The sequence below is a fragment of the Heloderma suspectum genome, chromosome 10, assembly GCF_057233095.1.
Source record: "Heloderma suspectum isolate Gila_16-S chromosome 10, 16-S_ref, whole genome shotgun sequence".
Lineage (NCBI taxonomy): Eukaryota > Metazoa > Chordata > Lepidosauria > Squamata > Helodermatidae > Heloderma > Heloderma suspectum.
The window spans coordinates 29,791,794-29,807,853 of record NC_139467.1 but is presented as its reverse complement, the minus strand read 5'-3'; the positions used below and the strand labels follow the sequence as shown (position 1 = coordinate 29,807,853).

Here is a 16,060-nt window from a genome sequence, read left to right as displayed (position 1 = left end):
GTGTAAACCAGAAACATCTGGAGGGCCACAAGTTCCTTACCCGTATTTTAGGGTAAAGACCTCACAAGGTAGTTTATAACAATAAATGCATACAATATGTCAAGCAATAAAAGAAGTAAATTAACAGTTAAAACAGCAGCCGCTAAAAACATGGAGCCAAACAAAGCTATTAAGTAGAAGCTGGGCGGAATTTTTTTTAAAGAAGTTCTAACAATCTACTTTTATCCTTTGGACTTTGCTGACTCTCTGGCCCGTTTCTGCTCATGACTTATCTGTTGGATAAGTGTCTGCCTAAAGAGCCTTTCTCCCTACTTGCTGCTCTCCAGATGTGTTGGACTACAACTCCTACCACCCCTAGCTTGGCTGGGGATGATGGGGATTTACATCCAACACATCTGGAGGGCCCCAGGTTGAGGAAGGCTGGTCTAAGATTTTGAAAGGCCGTGTTTTCCCAAAACTTACCTTGCCTCAATCACTGGGGCCAGGTACCACCCTGCACCCTTTCGGTGGGTGCCCCCTCTAACTCTACATAATGGCACTCTCTCTCTTTTTCAGCTGAACTGTCTCAAGCTATCAACAGTGGCACGGCTTTGTCGAAGCCCTCTCCTCCTTTGCCTCCCAAAAGAGGCATCCCGTTGAACGTGTCTTCATCGCTCGAATCGGCCACGACTCCCAAGTCGCCTATGGACAGGATCATGTCGTCGTCCTACCCTTCCTCGATACCAGTGCACATGATGCCGCCCCACCCACCACCCTCTCCTTCGCCCCCTCTGCCCTGTCACATCCCCCCGGAGCCCCCGCACGGCCCACTGCCTACGTCTGTCCACAGGGTGGAGCCTCCCCTTCCCACAGAACTGCGGATGGAGACGCAACACGAAGGGTTTCCGACACTGGAAGCGGCCAGGAGGATAGCTGAGCAGGGCCACGGAGAGCCCCGCATGCCTCTGCGGCTGCCCCAACTCCCGCTGCACATCCGCATCCAGCAGGCACTGACGAGCCCCCTGCCAGTGACTCCACCGGCTGAAGGCTCGCACAGGGCCCACTCGCTGCTCTTTGAGAACGAAGGCTCCTACGAAGATAACGGTGCCCTGGGCAGAACAAGGTCGCTGCCGGTTACCATCGAGCTGCTGAAAGTGTGAGTTGCTTGTTTGGGAATTGCCGGTCAAGAACTGTGTGCAAATCAGCTCGGTCTCCTTTTTGTTTTTGCTGCAACTATCTCTTCTGGGTACTGAAAGCTAAATTGAGGAAGCCAACTTAATGTCCCGTATGAAGCGGGCTGTTTTTCTCAAGCTGGTGACAGGTGCACAGCAACAGCCTTACAGCACCTGGAGTTTTTGGAATGGTAGAGGAGCATGTCTCTCCACTGAGAATGTTTCTTGGGCTATTCAGTCTTCCAAGTATTATTCCTGAAGGTTTATGTGCACTGCATGAAGAGCTGGTAAAACAGTGGCATGTTTTACTACTTATTAAAAACCAGCCCTCTGAAGCCAGAAAGTGGAGCTTGGCAGCTTGTAAAACAGGGGTGCAGAACTGCAGGCCCCGGGGGTCAAATCCAGCCCTCCTGGGGTCCCAGTCTGGCCCTCCAGGGTTCCCCAGACAACTATGCCCCATTCCTCTAGCCCCACTCCCTTTCTCCCCACCACAATCATTTGGTGATTTCCTGTTTTTTGTGCAATTTCTCCCCATTCTTAAAGGTTGAAATGCTTCTCCTAAGGCCTAGTGACAGGCAGTAAGAGCTTTAAGCTAAAATATGCTGTTATTTTGGCCCTGCCCCTTTTGTCTTTGGCCCCTCCGAATGCTGGAATCTCTCAACCCCACCCCCCACCCCCCAACTTCTCCACAATGGAATTCGGGCTGAAAAGAGGTTCAACACCCCTGCTGTATAAAGTATACAAAATAAACACATTTGCTTACTTTTCCATAGTTCTGCTTTTGCTAGCCATGGGGTGGGGCAGGGGGTGTCCTGCTTCCACTCCTCCTCCTCCCACTGCACTTTGGTACTAAGATCTCACCAGGAACTGTCCCTGCTTGCAAGCTCATAACCTGAAAGGCTTAGCTCTCAAGCTGCTGAATTCTGCATCCGTTGCCAATTCATGTGCTTGTGTGGCACCATTTGCAGAATGCATACAGCTCTGCTGATCAGCATTGCTCCCCCAAAAGCCAAAACACCTTTCACTGATCCCTCCCTGATCTCTAGAAGTGAAGTGCAGTTCACCCAATTAAAAAAATGAATAACTGTGTGCCTTCTTGTTAGTCCAGACGATGATGAAGAGGAGGAGGATGGCCAAGGTGATGCACGTCATTCCAATTCCCGCGTTTACATTGGAGAGGCCCCGAGTGTTACGATCATTCCCAGGCTCGTCCTCCAGACTGTGCAGGATGAAGAGGAGGGACCAAGCGACTCAGACTCCGAGGGACCCATTCTGTACAAGGAGGAGGAAGAGGAGGAGGAAGATGATGAAGATGACAGTCATAACAGTAAGGCTCCTACCTTGGGACAAAATTCACCCCATTGAGGTGCAGAATCATCGAGTTGGCTGGAATAAAAAAGGCAACCTATCTCTGTACATCAGGGGTGTGGAACCTCAGGCCCATGGGCCAAATCTGACCCTCTGGTGTTCCCCAGATGGCCCCACCCCTTCCTCTGACTGAAACCATTTGGTGGTTTCCCAGCTTTTGTGTAAGTTTTTCTCCATTCTGAAAGGTTGGAAATGCTTCTCTTAAGGCTTAATTACTGGCAGTAAAAGCTTTTTAAGCTAAATTGTCCTGGTATTTTTGGATTACCCCATTTTGCCTCCCCCCCCCCCCGGCATGTGGCTCCTAAAAGCTTATCTGAAACTGAACTTAGCCCTCAGTCTGAAAGAGGTTCCATACTCCTGCTGTACATTGATTGGAGACGGATGCCCCTTTGCTGCAGTAGCACGTTCCACCTGCTTTGTGACTTACCAACGCTGTAAATGTGCAACGTTCATGTGATCTCGAAGCGTGGGAATAGTTGGCTGAGAAGCAGCCATCCTTGTATGCTTTGCAATCATGGATTCTCTTGTTCTTTCCAAAGCTGCGCTAGCCAACAAAGTCAAGAGGAAAGATACTCTCGCCATGAAACTGGGCAACATCGCCTCCCGGCAGGAGTTACCAGAAGAGAACACGTTTCCACGGAAAAGCAAGGAAGAGTGGAATGAAATCCGGCAGCAGATAGGGACGACGCTGATCAGGTACGAAGGGCAGAAGAAAGTGTGCATTGAGCCCAGTTGGGGATTGTATTGTGCATTTGGGAGCATGGGAAATGTCCCAGGGAAACATGGTGCTTTCTCCCCCTTGACATCATTGCAGTTTTCATAGGTACTAAGTGCAACTGCCTAACCTAGTCTGGTCCTGGATGGCCTTATAAGCTCAGCAGGCTGAAGGATTCCGCACATCTGGGCTGCAGGTACTGGACACACTGGAGCAGCTCCTGTACTCCCTGAGAAGTCTCAGCTATTTGGACATGCCCATCCATCCATCACTGCAGGAGAAGGTTGCTCCCTCTGCTGGAATGCAGTTACTACAGAGGAGGTTGCTTGAACTGATGCCAGAATGTTGGGAATGGATCTCTAAAGCAGCCTTGCCCAACATGGTGCCCTCCAGGTGTTTTGGACTTCAGCTCCCATCAGCCCCAGCCAGCAGGGCCAGTGGCCATGAATGCTTGAAGTTGTAGTCCAAAGCATTTGAAGGGCACCAAGTTGGGGAAGACTTCTCTAAAGCTTCTCTGTTCTCCTGCCTACCTTGTCTCTCTCTGGCTCCTTGGACTGAGATAGACAAGGTAAGCACTATGGGATTTATTACTGGGATAAGAGGAGAAAACTATTTTTTTGCCGATCAGCACAGAAGATACTTGTGAATAGATGGTTCAGCCTTCTGTGTCCAGTGTTAATCCTGGGGCATTTACACACAGATCTGTGGTTAAGGAGACTAGTCCTTCCTCAGGAAATCTGCTTGAGGATAGGCATCCCAACTTAACTGGTCAAGAAGCATACTGGGATGCTTGCTGAGAAAGAGATCCTTTGGTGAGGACAGCTCCTGCCTGCTGCTTCAGGTGGAAGGCTGAGGACATTTGCTTTGACACAGAACTACTCACAAGGGCCACAGTTTCCAAGGAACAGTGTTCATTGTTGCACAGCTCTTCAGGGAAAGGTAGTAATCCCGTAATGAGGTACTGACTTGGACATGCAACAGAATTTAGAAAACAAAGCCTTAATCAGGGCCATAGCCTAGTTCTTGGGATGTTCTGGGATACATCTGGGGACAGACACCTGACGTAAACATCTCCTCTTACCTCCCATTTCTTTTACAGCAGGGGTGAGTGAGCAGGAAGTAGATCAGGATCTCCTGGTAGACCTCTGAGCGATCAGCTTTATATTGGTTTCTGATTCCCACTTGTTTAATGACAGCAACAACAAACACGCTTTTTCTTTTTGTTTCTAAAATTAGGCTCCTGAAATGCTTGAGGGGAAAACCAGGAGTGGATTTTTGTGTGAAAGGACTGTGAGCTGCTAGTGCAAACAAATGGCTGAGCTGAGCGCGCTGTTCCTTCATTCTGAGTTTAGGTCCCCTTCTCCCACCAGCCACTATTTTCCATGGCTCTAGTTGATAGATCTTGGGATTGGAGTAAAAACACAAAGTAGATCCTGCAAGCTTGACATCTGCTTGGCTCTTGTTTTATAGCATGATGCATTACCATGGCGCAAAGCTTTCCTCAGGGGTATTTAAACCCCTCCTTTGAGACTTTCATTTCAGTGTGAAGGATGGAGAAAGTCATAATTTCCCCCCCTGTGGCCACTTGTTGTAAAAACGACCCGTTTTCCTCTTTCTTTTAAATTAGGCGATTAAGTCAGAGACCAACAGCAGAAGAATTGGAGCAGAGGAATATACTTCAGCGTGAGTAACAGCTGCTTAAAGCTCTGTGTATGCTAATTTGCTCAATAGTCGACACCAGCCTTCCCCAACTGGGCGCCTTCCAGATGTGTTGGATTCCAATGCCTGTGCTGGCTGGGGATGTTGGGAGTTGCAGTCCAACACATCTGGAGGGCACCAGGTTGGGGAGGGCTGGTCTACACTCCTTGCATTGTTTTCTTGTGCTCTAGCTGCAAGGCATTTGCTTTGGCTGCTGTCCCAAACGCGGAGCAGAAGCTCCACTTGCTGCTCTTGCTGTGCAGCATTCTTGCCGCCGTACCTGTCACTCACATGGAAAGTTTCATTTCAATTCCCAGGGAGCTCAGGGCCATAGCAGGTGATCTGGATTGCCACGAATGAACAGGCTTTGCCACTTCGCCAGCAAGGTGGCAGAAGCATCTTTGGTTGGGAGGGGTCGGAGGAGAGGGTGTACAACACTTCTGCTGCGTGTGGAAGGGATTCCACCCCCAAACACCGTTTCGTTTCCTACTGCTCAGGAACTTGCTGTGGGCAGAGGGAAGACAGGTAGCTTGTTTATAGGTGGAGGCAAGGAGTCCTGTCTGAAGGGTGAATTAGATGCCACGTGAGCCTGGGATAGGGAATGATGTGTGGGTTGGCTGCCTATACAGCAATAGGCTGACATCACCAGTGTGTGGATCATTGACAGAAGAAAGGATGTGAGCCAGGGACATGCAGTGGTGTCTGGGGCTTGCTACTGTAGCTTTGGCAATAAGGTAATAAAGCTCCCCACTAGGGAACCGAAAACCTCAGGACCGGCAGGCAGGTGAGTGAGGAGGGCAACCATGGCCAGGAGCTCCAGTATACGGGGGAAGGATTCTTGGTTTCTGGGGAGGTCTTGCATTCCCCACAAAGGCAGCTGTGTTAATGGTCCTGGGGCTGTCCCACTGGGTTGGAGATTTTAAAAAAACACTGCTTAAAACCAGCTTTACATTCCTCCAAATGGATTACTGAAAGAAGGAACATCTTTGCACACTTCCAAAAGGTATGTAGGTCAGCTTCTCCCAACCTGGTGCCCTCCAGATGTGTTGGACTACAACTCCCATAATTCTGGGAGTCGTCTGCATATCTGGATGGCTGACTTAGAGACTGAATAATAAAGAACATACCTCAAAAGCAGGAGTTCCACAATGGTGGCTCTCTCATAGGGTGTCTCCAGGGCATCTTGGCCTAATATCAGAGGGAAACAGAACACGTAGAGGGTGTTTGGACGATCACATGGGTAAACGAAGCCACCCTGTGGCTTCTTCATCACTCCCCCATGCGTGCCGTATATGCTACAGTAGTTTGCCGAATGACTGTAATTTGCACAACTACCCTCGCTGCCGCGCAAGTTGCCGTGTCATGTGAACCCAGCACGCACACAGCAGGGTTCGCTTGGCATCCACATGGGTTATAGGGTGGGTACAAAGACACTGCCACTGTGCTGTGCGCTGGGTTCAGACGGCACGGCAACTTGCGTGGCAGCGAGGGTAGTTGTGCAAATTACAGTCATGCACATGGCACACGGGGAGAAGCCACGATGGCTTCTCTTACCCCTGTGATTGTCCAAACCCAACATGGTGGGACATTCCTAGAAGATCAAAATGGGAAGTTTGTATAGGAGAAAGCAGGCCCCAAGCCATTCAGGGTTTTAAAGATCAAAGCGCTGCGGGTAGCCCCAGCTAAAAGAATCAGGCTTCCTGATGTACCAGTTGAAGTTTCTGGATCGTCTTCAAGGACAGACCTGTGTAGAAAATATTGCAGTGGTTCTAGCAAGGGGTTTACCAGGCCCCAAGTGATGGAATTCAAACCTTGGCAGTCTCCTCTAACTGGATTTATTTTGAGTCATTCAATAAATTAATTGAAGTTGGTAATTAGTGGTCTAAAACAGGGCTGCTGAACCGCTTTCTGCCTGGTGACCAAATTTCAATTTCAGAGAAGCTCTCGGGGGCCAGATTTGAGTGGTGGGTGTGGCCAAAGGCAAAAGGGGTATCCCCCCCCAAATACCAGCCTGCTTTAGAGTAAAGCTCTTGCATCCAGTAACTAAGCTTTAGGAGAGGCATTTCAGGCTTTTAGAATGGGGAGAAAACACGCAAAAGCCGGGAAACCGCCAAACGATTGGCAGTCAGGAAAAGGGAGCGGGGCTATCCGGGGAACCGCCAAGGTTTGGCTTGGCGCCCTAGGCTTGAGTATTTGGCCCACAGGCTTGAGGTTTGACACCCCGGTCTACATTGGGCATATGTTGATCGTATTGGGCATATGTTGATCAAATGGCTTCCACAGAAGTAGTTTTTTGTGTGTGCAGGATTTATTAGGAGTTCTAGTGGGTATGGATGTGCTTTTGTATTATATTTATATAATAGGAAATACCTCAGCCCCCAATTCCTAATAAACCCTCTGCTCAAAAGACTAACCCTATAGAAGCAATTTGATTAACGCTTGTCCAAATGTGTGTCTCATTAATAGGCTGCATTCCAAGAATTGGCTTATTCATTCATCCATGCTAAAGTATATTGGGAGAAAAGAGGAGTTTTAAGCATCATTTAACTTTTTTCTTTTTCTTCTTGGCAGCGAAAAATGAGGCTGACCGGCAGGCTGAAAAGCGGGAAATAAAACGGAGGCTCACCAGAAAGGTATTGGAAATATAGCACATCTTGTTCCCATCTGCCAGAGCCCTCCATGGGTGGTGACCCATTGAGGCATGTTCTGCGTGGGTGGGGCCTTGCAATATTTATTCTGGGGTTCTCTCCAGAAATATGGCTTTGGCATTTGGTGTGGTGCAGGTCAGCACGGTGTTGAATGCTGCGCTTTTTTTTTTTTTTTAGAAGTTCTCCGATAGGAAAAAACCAAACTATGCAGAGTTGGCATAAATCAGCTTAATGTACATACTACGTTCTAGTCATATGCTGCTATTGGGATTGGGGTTGGGTTGTTGCTACTGGCTGTCCTTCATCATAGTCCTTGACCTGCTTTGAATCCTTTGCAAAGACCTAGCTGGGAAGCAGAATAAATTAAACAGAGATATGTATATTCTCATGACTTGCGTAGTTCATCCTGAGCACTGAAATAGGGCTTTGTGCAATGTATACCTGGTGCATTGTGAACACCAGCCTTCCCCAACCTGGTGCCCTCCAGATGTGTTGGACTACAACTCCCATAATCCACCAGCCAGCTGGTGAAGGCTGGTGTACATTGCGCAAAACCTCATTTCTGTGCTCAGAAATCCTAATACATGAGACTGTTCTGAAGTACCTGAAGTAGATGGAAGGGACCGGAGACAGTTGGCGCCCCGTTCCTGTTCTTGCTGCTGCACCCTTTTTCTTGCACTTACACAAAAAGCGCACTTGCCCCTTTTCTTGCTACCTTACGCAGGACAGTGCACCAATGGAGTTGCAGTGCCCTGAGTCACTGCACCTGGGTCTACTGCGAGGCAGTCAGCATCCTGCGATAATGTCTGGGCTGTGGCATGTGGCACTCATGGCTTTTTAGTGGATACTGATCATTTTATGGTTGCAAGGCTGCACATCTCTGGTCTTGTCCACTTAAGTGGGACTGTGCTCCTTGTAGCCACTCCCCCATCCTGTCCACGCTGCACCCTCTCTGCTGTCCACATCTGATCACTGTCATGCTGCCTTACGCAGGACAGTGCACCAATGGAGTTACAGTGCCCTGAGTCACTGCACCTGGGCCTACTGCTGCCACACTAGGGTGTGTGGCATGGTAGTGGTGGAAGAGACACGGCAAGTTCCACTTTGGCCTTGCATAGCAGATCATGTGAACGGCTTGTTAAGACAGCATCTCTCTCTCTCTCTCTCTCTCTGTCTCTCAATCTCTCCCTCTCCCTCTCTGCATCTGCCTTTCAGCTTAGTCAAAGGCCTACTGTGGCTGAACTGCAAGCGAGGAAGATCCTGAGGTTTAATGAATATGTGGAGGTAACAGATGCCCAGGACTATGACAGGCGAGCAGACAAGCCCTGGACAAAATTAACCCCTGCTGACAAGGTGAGAGGAAAATGTTCCCTGCCTGCCTTTGCCCCTTGCTCCTCCCTCCAGCTCCGCCACCATCTGTCGGTCTCCTGCTCCTTCAAATGCCTCGCACTGTTTCTCCCTTGCTGCCCCTTATGCCAGGAGCCGCCTTTCAGGACACTTGAATGTCACCTGTCATTTTCTTCAAAACCTACCTTTTGTCTGTGAAGCCTTAAATCCAGCCTCCCCCAACCTGGTGCACGCTCTCCAGATGTCTTGGACTACAGCTGCCATCAGCCCCAGCCAACATGACCAGTGGTCAGGAATCTTGGACGTTGTAGTCCAAAACATCTGGTGGGCATCAGATTGGGGAAGGCTGCCTTCATCTCTACTGCAACGAAGGCCTAGTATCTGTGACTGAAATAAACACACGTTCTTCCCCATGTCTACCCTGGCCTCTAGCTCCCTTCCCTTTCTCTGCTTTCCCCTCTGTCAGATTTTAGCCTTCCCCAACCTGGTGCCCTCCAGATTTGTTGGACAGCAGCTACCATCATTTCTGGCAGTCCAACACATCTGGAAGGCACCAGGTTGGGGACGGCTGGTTTAGGTTAGAAGCTTCTCAGCTTCTGTCCTCTTGTGCTTTGCAAAATGCCACAGGCATTGAAGGGGGTTATAGAAACAACCGTAATGCACTTAAAAGTAGCACCTTGCTCGTGTGTGTTGTGTTTAGAGAGAACATTCAAAAGGCTTTTTTTCTCTTGTCCCCCATCCTCTGAGTTGTGAGGGGCATCCTTCCTGCCCCTCCCTTTCTTGCTGTGTCTCATGACTCCTGCAACGCCATCCACCCACCTACCCACCCCTGCGTACTGAAGCTTCCTGTGCTAAACCAACCAAGGGCAACCAAATGCTAGAATGACCACAAAAACTCTGAATATAGCCTAGTAGAGATATGTATTCATCTGCCGTCCCCCCCTCCCGCCCGCCAATTCACAAAGTTAGATGGATAGACTGGACTGAAACTCCCCCCCGCCCCCCGCAATAAGTAATGAAGCCGGGCACAAATCCAGCACTTCCTGCCAGCTGCTTCCCCCATCCTGCACCAAGGTCCTTCTGAGCGCCAGACCAGATTTTTTCCTTTCTTGCTTCTGATTCTGGCTACCGTTCAGAGAGCACCCAAACAGGAAATGCTGCACAATGGCAAAAGAGGGTGGTTCCTGATGGGATGAAAATGGAAGTAAGGCAGAGACATTCAGCTGGAGTAGCAGCTACATTGGGAACCTGGGGGCTTGACAGTGCTGGACAGAGTTGGAGCTGGTGTGTGTGTGCGTGCGCACACGTGTGGGGGCAGCCTGGTGGGTTCTGAGCTGACAGGATTTCCCTGCCCCCTTCCCTGTAGGCTGCCATCCGGAAGGAGCTGAATGAGTTCAAAAGCTCTGAAATGGAAGTCCATGAAGAGAGCAAGCAGTTCACACGGTATGTAACAGGAGACCTGCAGTGACTTTCCCGTAGGACTGGGTGGGTGGGACTCTATGCCCCCTTCCAGAGATTGTTGGACTCCAACTCCCATCAACCCCAGCTGACATGGCCAGGGTGATGGGAGTTATTGTGTGCAACATCATCTGGAAGGCCACAGGTATCACCCCCTTCCCCAACCATAGGATCACTGTGGCTTGTAGCATTCCCACTAGTCTTCCTTGCCACATTCAGGTTTTGAACCGGTGGCTCAGGGCCTGTTCCTGAGAAGTTTGTCCCACCTGTAGCGAGCCGATCGTAGGAATATCGGAAGCTGCCTTAGACTGAGTGAGACCCTTGGTCCATCTAGCCCACCAGTATTGTCGACACCAACAGCGGCTTTCCAGAGTTTCAGGCTGGATCCTTTCCTAGCCCTACCTGGAGGTGACGGGGATTAAACCTGGCACATTCTGCATGCAAAGCATGTGTTCTACCACTGAGCTACAGCCCCTTGATCATGTGCATCCAGCACACTCTGTAGGGTTCTGCTTTTGATGGGCTGCTGCTGAGCCATCGGTCAAGCGAGTGGTGCCTCAGGCTGAACGTGGCACTCGGCAGCGACTGCCCAGTGGGGATGGGAGCTGCTGAAATCAAGATGAGCAAGGCTTTGCTGATAGACTTGAGAGCAGGCCCAGAGGCTTAGCTGCCACCCTTGAGAGTTAAAAGCACAACAAAACAATGATCTCATGGGTCGTCAGTGCCACCTAGCGGACAGAAGGTCACAGTTGCGGAGCACGCATGGTGAGCCGCACAGCCCCAAATTAAGTATGAACCTGCCTGCAAACTGAGATCTTCATCAAAGGATGGTTGCATGTTCCACCATCAAGAGAGGTTTGATTGTTTGGGTACATGACTCAGGGCTTTTTCTGTAGTGGCACCTCAACTGTGGAACTCTCTCTCAAGGGAGGTCAGGCTGTCCTTCAAAAGTTTTAGACAGGCAGTAAAAACGGTATTGTTTTGCCAGACCTTTGGCTTTGAAAATGGTCTTTGCACTGCTGTTTAAAGAATATTCTGTTTTTGTTTTCATGTTGTTGCTGATTAATTTTTGTATTTTCTTGTTACATTGCTTTGAGGGCCCTGGTGCGGAGAAAAGCACTATATAAATACTTAAAATAAATAAAGAGAAAAAGAGAAATCCAAATCCATTTCCATGCCCCCAATACTATGCGATTCTTTTAATCTCTGTTGCAGGTATCATCGGCCATGAACCCTTTTAAAAAACACAACCGGTATGCTGGAGTTGGAGAGGATTTGCAACATGTGCCATTTCCTTCTCCCACGCTGAAGAGGAACCTTGAGGCTTGTCCAAGATTTTGCCTTCATAACATATCCAGGAAATGACTTTCTTCTTCAAGGAATGGAGAAGGATGAGGGTGAACCTTCTCCAAAAGTAGCATTTCATTGGAAGGAGGTTGTCTCAAGTGCCATCGGATCATATTGAGGAAAAAACAAAAAACACTATACCTCGGATGATCAAGCAATACCCCCTGCTTGCTTGTAGATGGGTGAACTGGCTCATGTCTGTTGTGGACAGCTCCAGCATATGAGCAGATAATGCCCCATTCTTCCTGTTCTGTTGTAAATAGTACGTTCGGATCTGTTTAATATCCCCTTTTCAAGGAAGAGAGATAATATTGGAGCAGGCTTTGGAGCTAGTGAGCAGGAAGCTTGTGTGTGTGTATGTGTGTAAACATACTGTCCTAGCAGGAAACTGACACATTACTGGAGATTTTTTTTTGGCTTATGACTTTTTGTTGTACTTAATATGCAGAATCACTACTGACCAATTTTACGTCATCCTGCGGAGGAATTGTATAGATCTTTAATGGCATATGCTGAAACTTGGGGGGTGGGGGTGTTTGTATTTTTTTTACAGTGAACAGCAACAACCCCCCCCCCCAATTGCTGTAAAATTAAGAGACCTCATTTTGTGTGTGTGTGTGTGTGTGTGTGTGTGTGTGGCATATTTAGGGCCTGTTTAACAGGAACTGCAAAGCCTGAAATGAATTGCCTTCAGGAAGCAGTGGCATGGAATATATTGTATTTTTTTAATCATGGCTTCCTCTTTTTTAAACAAAACACACAATCTTTCTGAAAGTAGAGTGGAACTTGTCTTTTTTTTAGTCACGTAGCAAAACTTACTGAAAGTTCTAAATTTAATATACTTGAAAAGGGCTTAAACCTGACTTTAGAAAAGAAAGAAAAGAAAAGAAGCAAATATGACGTCCCCTTTATCAGCTTTTATGGAATGGGTCAGAATAGTGTTAACAGGTCACACATGGTGTGTGATGCTAGAGTGAGAGGATGGGAGGAGAAGATATAAACTGAGGAATATGGGGGTATTGGGGTGTGCGTTAGTATAGGTGGTTCTGTGTTTGATCACTGGTTTGGTTATACATCACTTCTCACCTCTGTTGCAAAGGTCACACTTGTAGAACGCGACGCCATTTCAGCGGCTGGCTGGCAGACATACAGCTGAAGATGATGTCCCATACAATTCTGTGCTTCCTCACCTTGAGAAAAAGGTCTTCATGTGTTTATACTGCCACTGCCTCCCTCATTGCTAAACCGTCTCGTGAGAAGAATGACCAGATGCAGGGGTCCTATATCTTCAATAGTTACATAAAAGAAAGAATTTCAGCAGGCATTGGGTTGGATCCAGGCGCACTACACAATTATTCGTGACCACTGATTTCAATGGGGACTAAGGGCACCATCCTATGCACATTTAAACAGAAAAAAAGTCCTACGACTTCCAGCATTCCCCAGCCAGCATGGCTGGCTGGAGAATGCTGGGAGTTGTAGGACTTTTTCTTGTCTAAATGTGCATAGGATTACACCCTAAGAGCATCTAACTTAGTCTGGATTCAACCCACTATTACTTCCACACACAGAGGAGAAAAGCATGCCCTTGCTAGAATTCTCTTTTCTGCACAACTTTCTTCTGGTTACCTTAGTAGGGAGCTCGGGGTATAATGCATGGCAAACTCAACTGCTGCCTTCATACCTCCCTGCTCTTATTTCACCCCTACACCAATTGGCTTTTGTTCCCTCTTTCTCTCCTTCTGACCCCTTTTCGTGTACTTGAGCTGCGTCTTGGTAAGAATATTTTCCATGGGGTGAGGGAGTGGAGTTTGGCCTTGTCCCTCTAACAACAATTCCTAATGACGGTGCAAGGAGAGAAGCTATCATTGTAGACAAGGGTGGGTGCCAGCGCACCCTAGATTTGAACTGCTTTTCATGGTGTATAAAATCTCTGTAGAGGAAATCATTGCATTGTATATCTGTCTTCCTATCAACAAGATTTTATGGAATAAATTTTTTTTAGAAAAGAGTTTGCTCTTAGTCTCTCTTCTTCTCTCACCTTTCCCTCCCTGACTCTATCATAACTTCTGCTGGTTACCTACATCTCTTGTGCAATCCATTTCTAAATGAAAAGAGGGGCTTGTTTTTGCTGAGGAAGAATGATTCAGGGTGCATATAGGCATACCATGAAACAGGTCAGGAGCGGGCTGTGGTTGCTTCAGCCGCAGAGCATGGTCTTCTTCCACTCCACACTGTTCCGTCTCTTGTTAAAACTTATTTTTATTATAAAATTTCAACAAAAAGAAAAAAATGTGGCTGCGTAGATTTGAATGTGTCAATTTCAATGCCTACTTATGAAATGAAATTAACTGGCTAATTGTCGGAGGTGTAACACAGCTGACGCTTCTTTTAAGCTTATGTTTTGGCAATGCCCAGTAGTTGCTCTTTCTTGGGAGGAGGTCATTAGATAGATAAATTTTGTATTGGAACACTCCTTAATATTTACTGATGTATATGCGCTTCTAAATTATCTATCTGCTTCCTGGAAGTTAATGCATGGTCGGCACAAATGGATTCTCTGTGCCCTTCTGACAGCTAAAAGACTGATATTACAACATTGGAAGGATAAATGCTTACCTCCTTTAATGCAACAGACTGAAGACCTTCCAATGCTTTCAACATTTGGATGGGTGGTGTATATATGCCACTTGTGAATGGATACATCTTTAGATATTTGGTCTGCTTTTGTTGAAGTTTATATATAGTTCTTAGAAATTGGTGTGTCTGTGTATATATGTGTGTGTGTGTGTGTGTGTGTGTGTGTGTATGTGTGTGTGTATATATATATATATATATATATATATATGGTAAAGGTGTCCCCAACCAGTCGTGTCCGACTCTAGGGTGCGGTGCTCATCCCCGTTTCTAAGCTGAAGAGCCAGCGCTGTCCGAAGACCCTTCCATGGTCATGTGGCCGGCATGACTGAACACTGGGGTGCACGGAACGCTGTTACCTTTCCCGCCGAGGCAGTACCTATTTATCTACTTGCAATTTCTTGCTTTCGAACTGTTGGCAGAAGCTGGGACTGAAGACGGGAGCTCACTCTGTCACGCAGCACTCGGGTCTCGAACTGCTGACCTGCCGACCTTCCAGTCTCTCTCTCCTCTCTTGATATACATGTGTAGCCTCTAAATCAAATACAGAATGCCTCTTCCAGATCCCTATGCTTTTGGTAGGAACATCTCTCAGGCTTCCTTCACACGGAGCTTTTATCCTGCTATTGAGATTGCTCTTTCACGGAAGTTTGCAGGCTCTTTACATGATGCCATGAACCTCCAAGGTGTCTCCTGCACTAAATGCCCTTTCTTCTGTTTTTAAATAGATCGCAAATAATGAGCTATCAAATTACCCGGTTGTGTTCCACTTGAGTTCCCTCCACGAAAACAGGAAAAGCAGCAAGAAGAGGAGTGAGATCAATTAAAGAAAATGGAAGACTCAGATACGGGGAGAAGGAGGGGGAAAGGGGAGGGGGGGAAAGAAATGGGTGAAAAAGGGAGTCGTTGTGATCCTGCATTTGAAAAGGAAGCAGAAAGCCCCGTTTTAAATGTGGGATTTTAGGCTGGTGTAGAGATGCCCACATATTTGAATAGATGTTTGTTTGGTGCCTCTAAACAAATTAAATGTTTTCTGCTCAATTGACAGGGACACTTTTAATCAAAAATTTCTGAATTTATTAATGGCTTACGGTGCTTCCAGATATAGGGCTCCTAGTACCGCCAACACTTCTTAATTTACCCACAAAATTCTGCAAACCACTCTATCTAAAATAGTGAACAGTAAAAAAAAAAGAATCAAAATACAAAAGGATAAAAATATTTAACATCAAGCTATACCAATAAAACTGGCTGGTCATTCAGGAAAAGCTTGCTTAAATGAATATGTCTTTAGCAGAGACCAAAATCACAGCAATGTTGGTGCCTGCCTGATATCAACTGGCAGGAAACTCCACAGAGAGGGAGCCAGTACGCTAAAATCTCTACTCAGAGTGGACTCTAAACAGGTCTGTGCAGAACCATGAAGAGCGTTCCACCTGGTGACCTCAGTGGTCAGGCAGATTGATAAGGGAGAAGACTCACAAATAACTTCTACAATCAGAATTGCAATTGCACTTGAGGGGTCTTGAGGTGTGTGAAGTTTGCAATGCTCCATCCACACAGTGGGCACGACATAATTGTGTGGGCAATGTTGTCCCCTCTCCTTTCCTCACCTCTCATTGGTTGCCACCCCCTTCTCCCAACATTTTGAAACAGACTCATTTTAGCACTCTGTTTTGTGTGTGCTTACA

At 47.4% G+C, this 16,060-nt stretch overlaps 1 protein-coding gene across 5 annotated transcripts in view; it reads left to right on the top strand.

Moving 5' to 3' along the window:
- Positions 1–13,737, top strand: part of PHACTR4 (phosphatase and actin regulator 4) — a 130,458-nt gene extending 116,721 nt beyond the window's left edge. For all 5 annotated transcript variants that reach the window (XM_084815733.1, XM_084815734.1, XM_084815735.1 and 2 more), the window contains 8 exons: positions 556–1,135; positions 2,255–2,478; positions 3,059–3,215; positions 4,862–4,917; positions 7,504–7,565; positions 8,796–8,933; positions 10,294–10,370; positions 11,601–13,737. In XM_084815733.1, the coding sequence (XP_084671859.1) occupies positions 556–1,135; positions 2,255–2,478; positions 3,059–3,215; positions 4,862–4,917; positions 7,504–7,565; positions 8,796–8,933; positions 10,294–10,370; positions 11,601–11,616 (1,310 nt within the window). In that variant the 3' untranslated portion in view covers positions 11,617–13,737. The remainder of the gene's footprint in view (positions 1–555; positions 1,136–2,254; positions 2,479–3,058; positions 3,216–4,861; positions 4,918–7,503; positions 7,566–8,795; positions 8,934–10,293; positions 10,371–11,600) is intronic.
- The last annotated feature ends 2,323 nt before the right edge of the window (positions 13,738–16,060 follow it).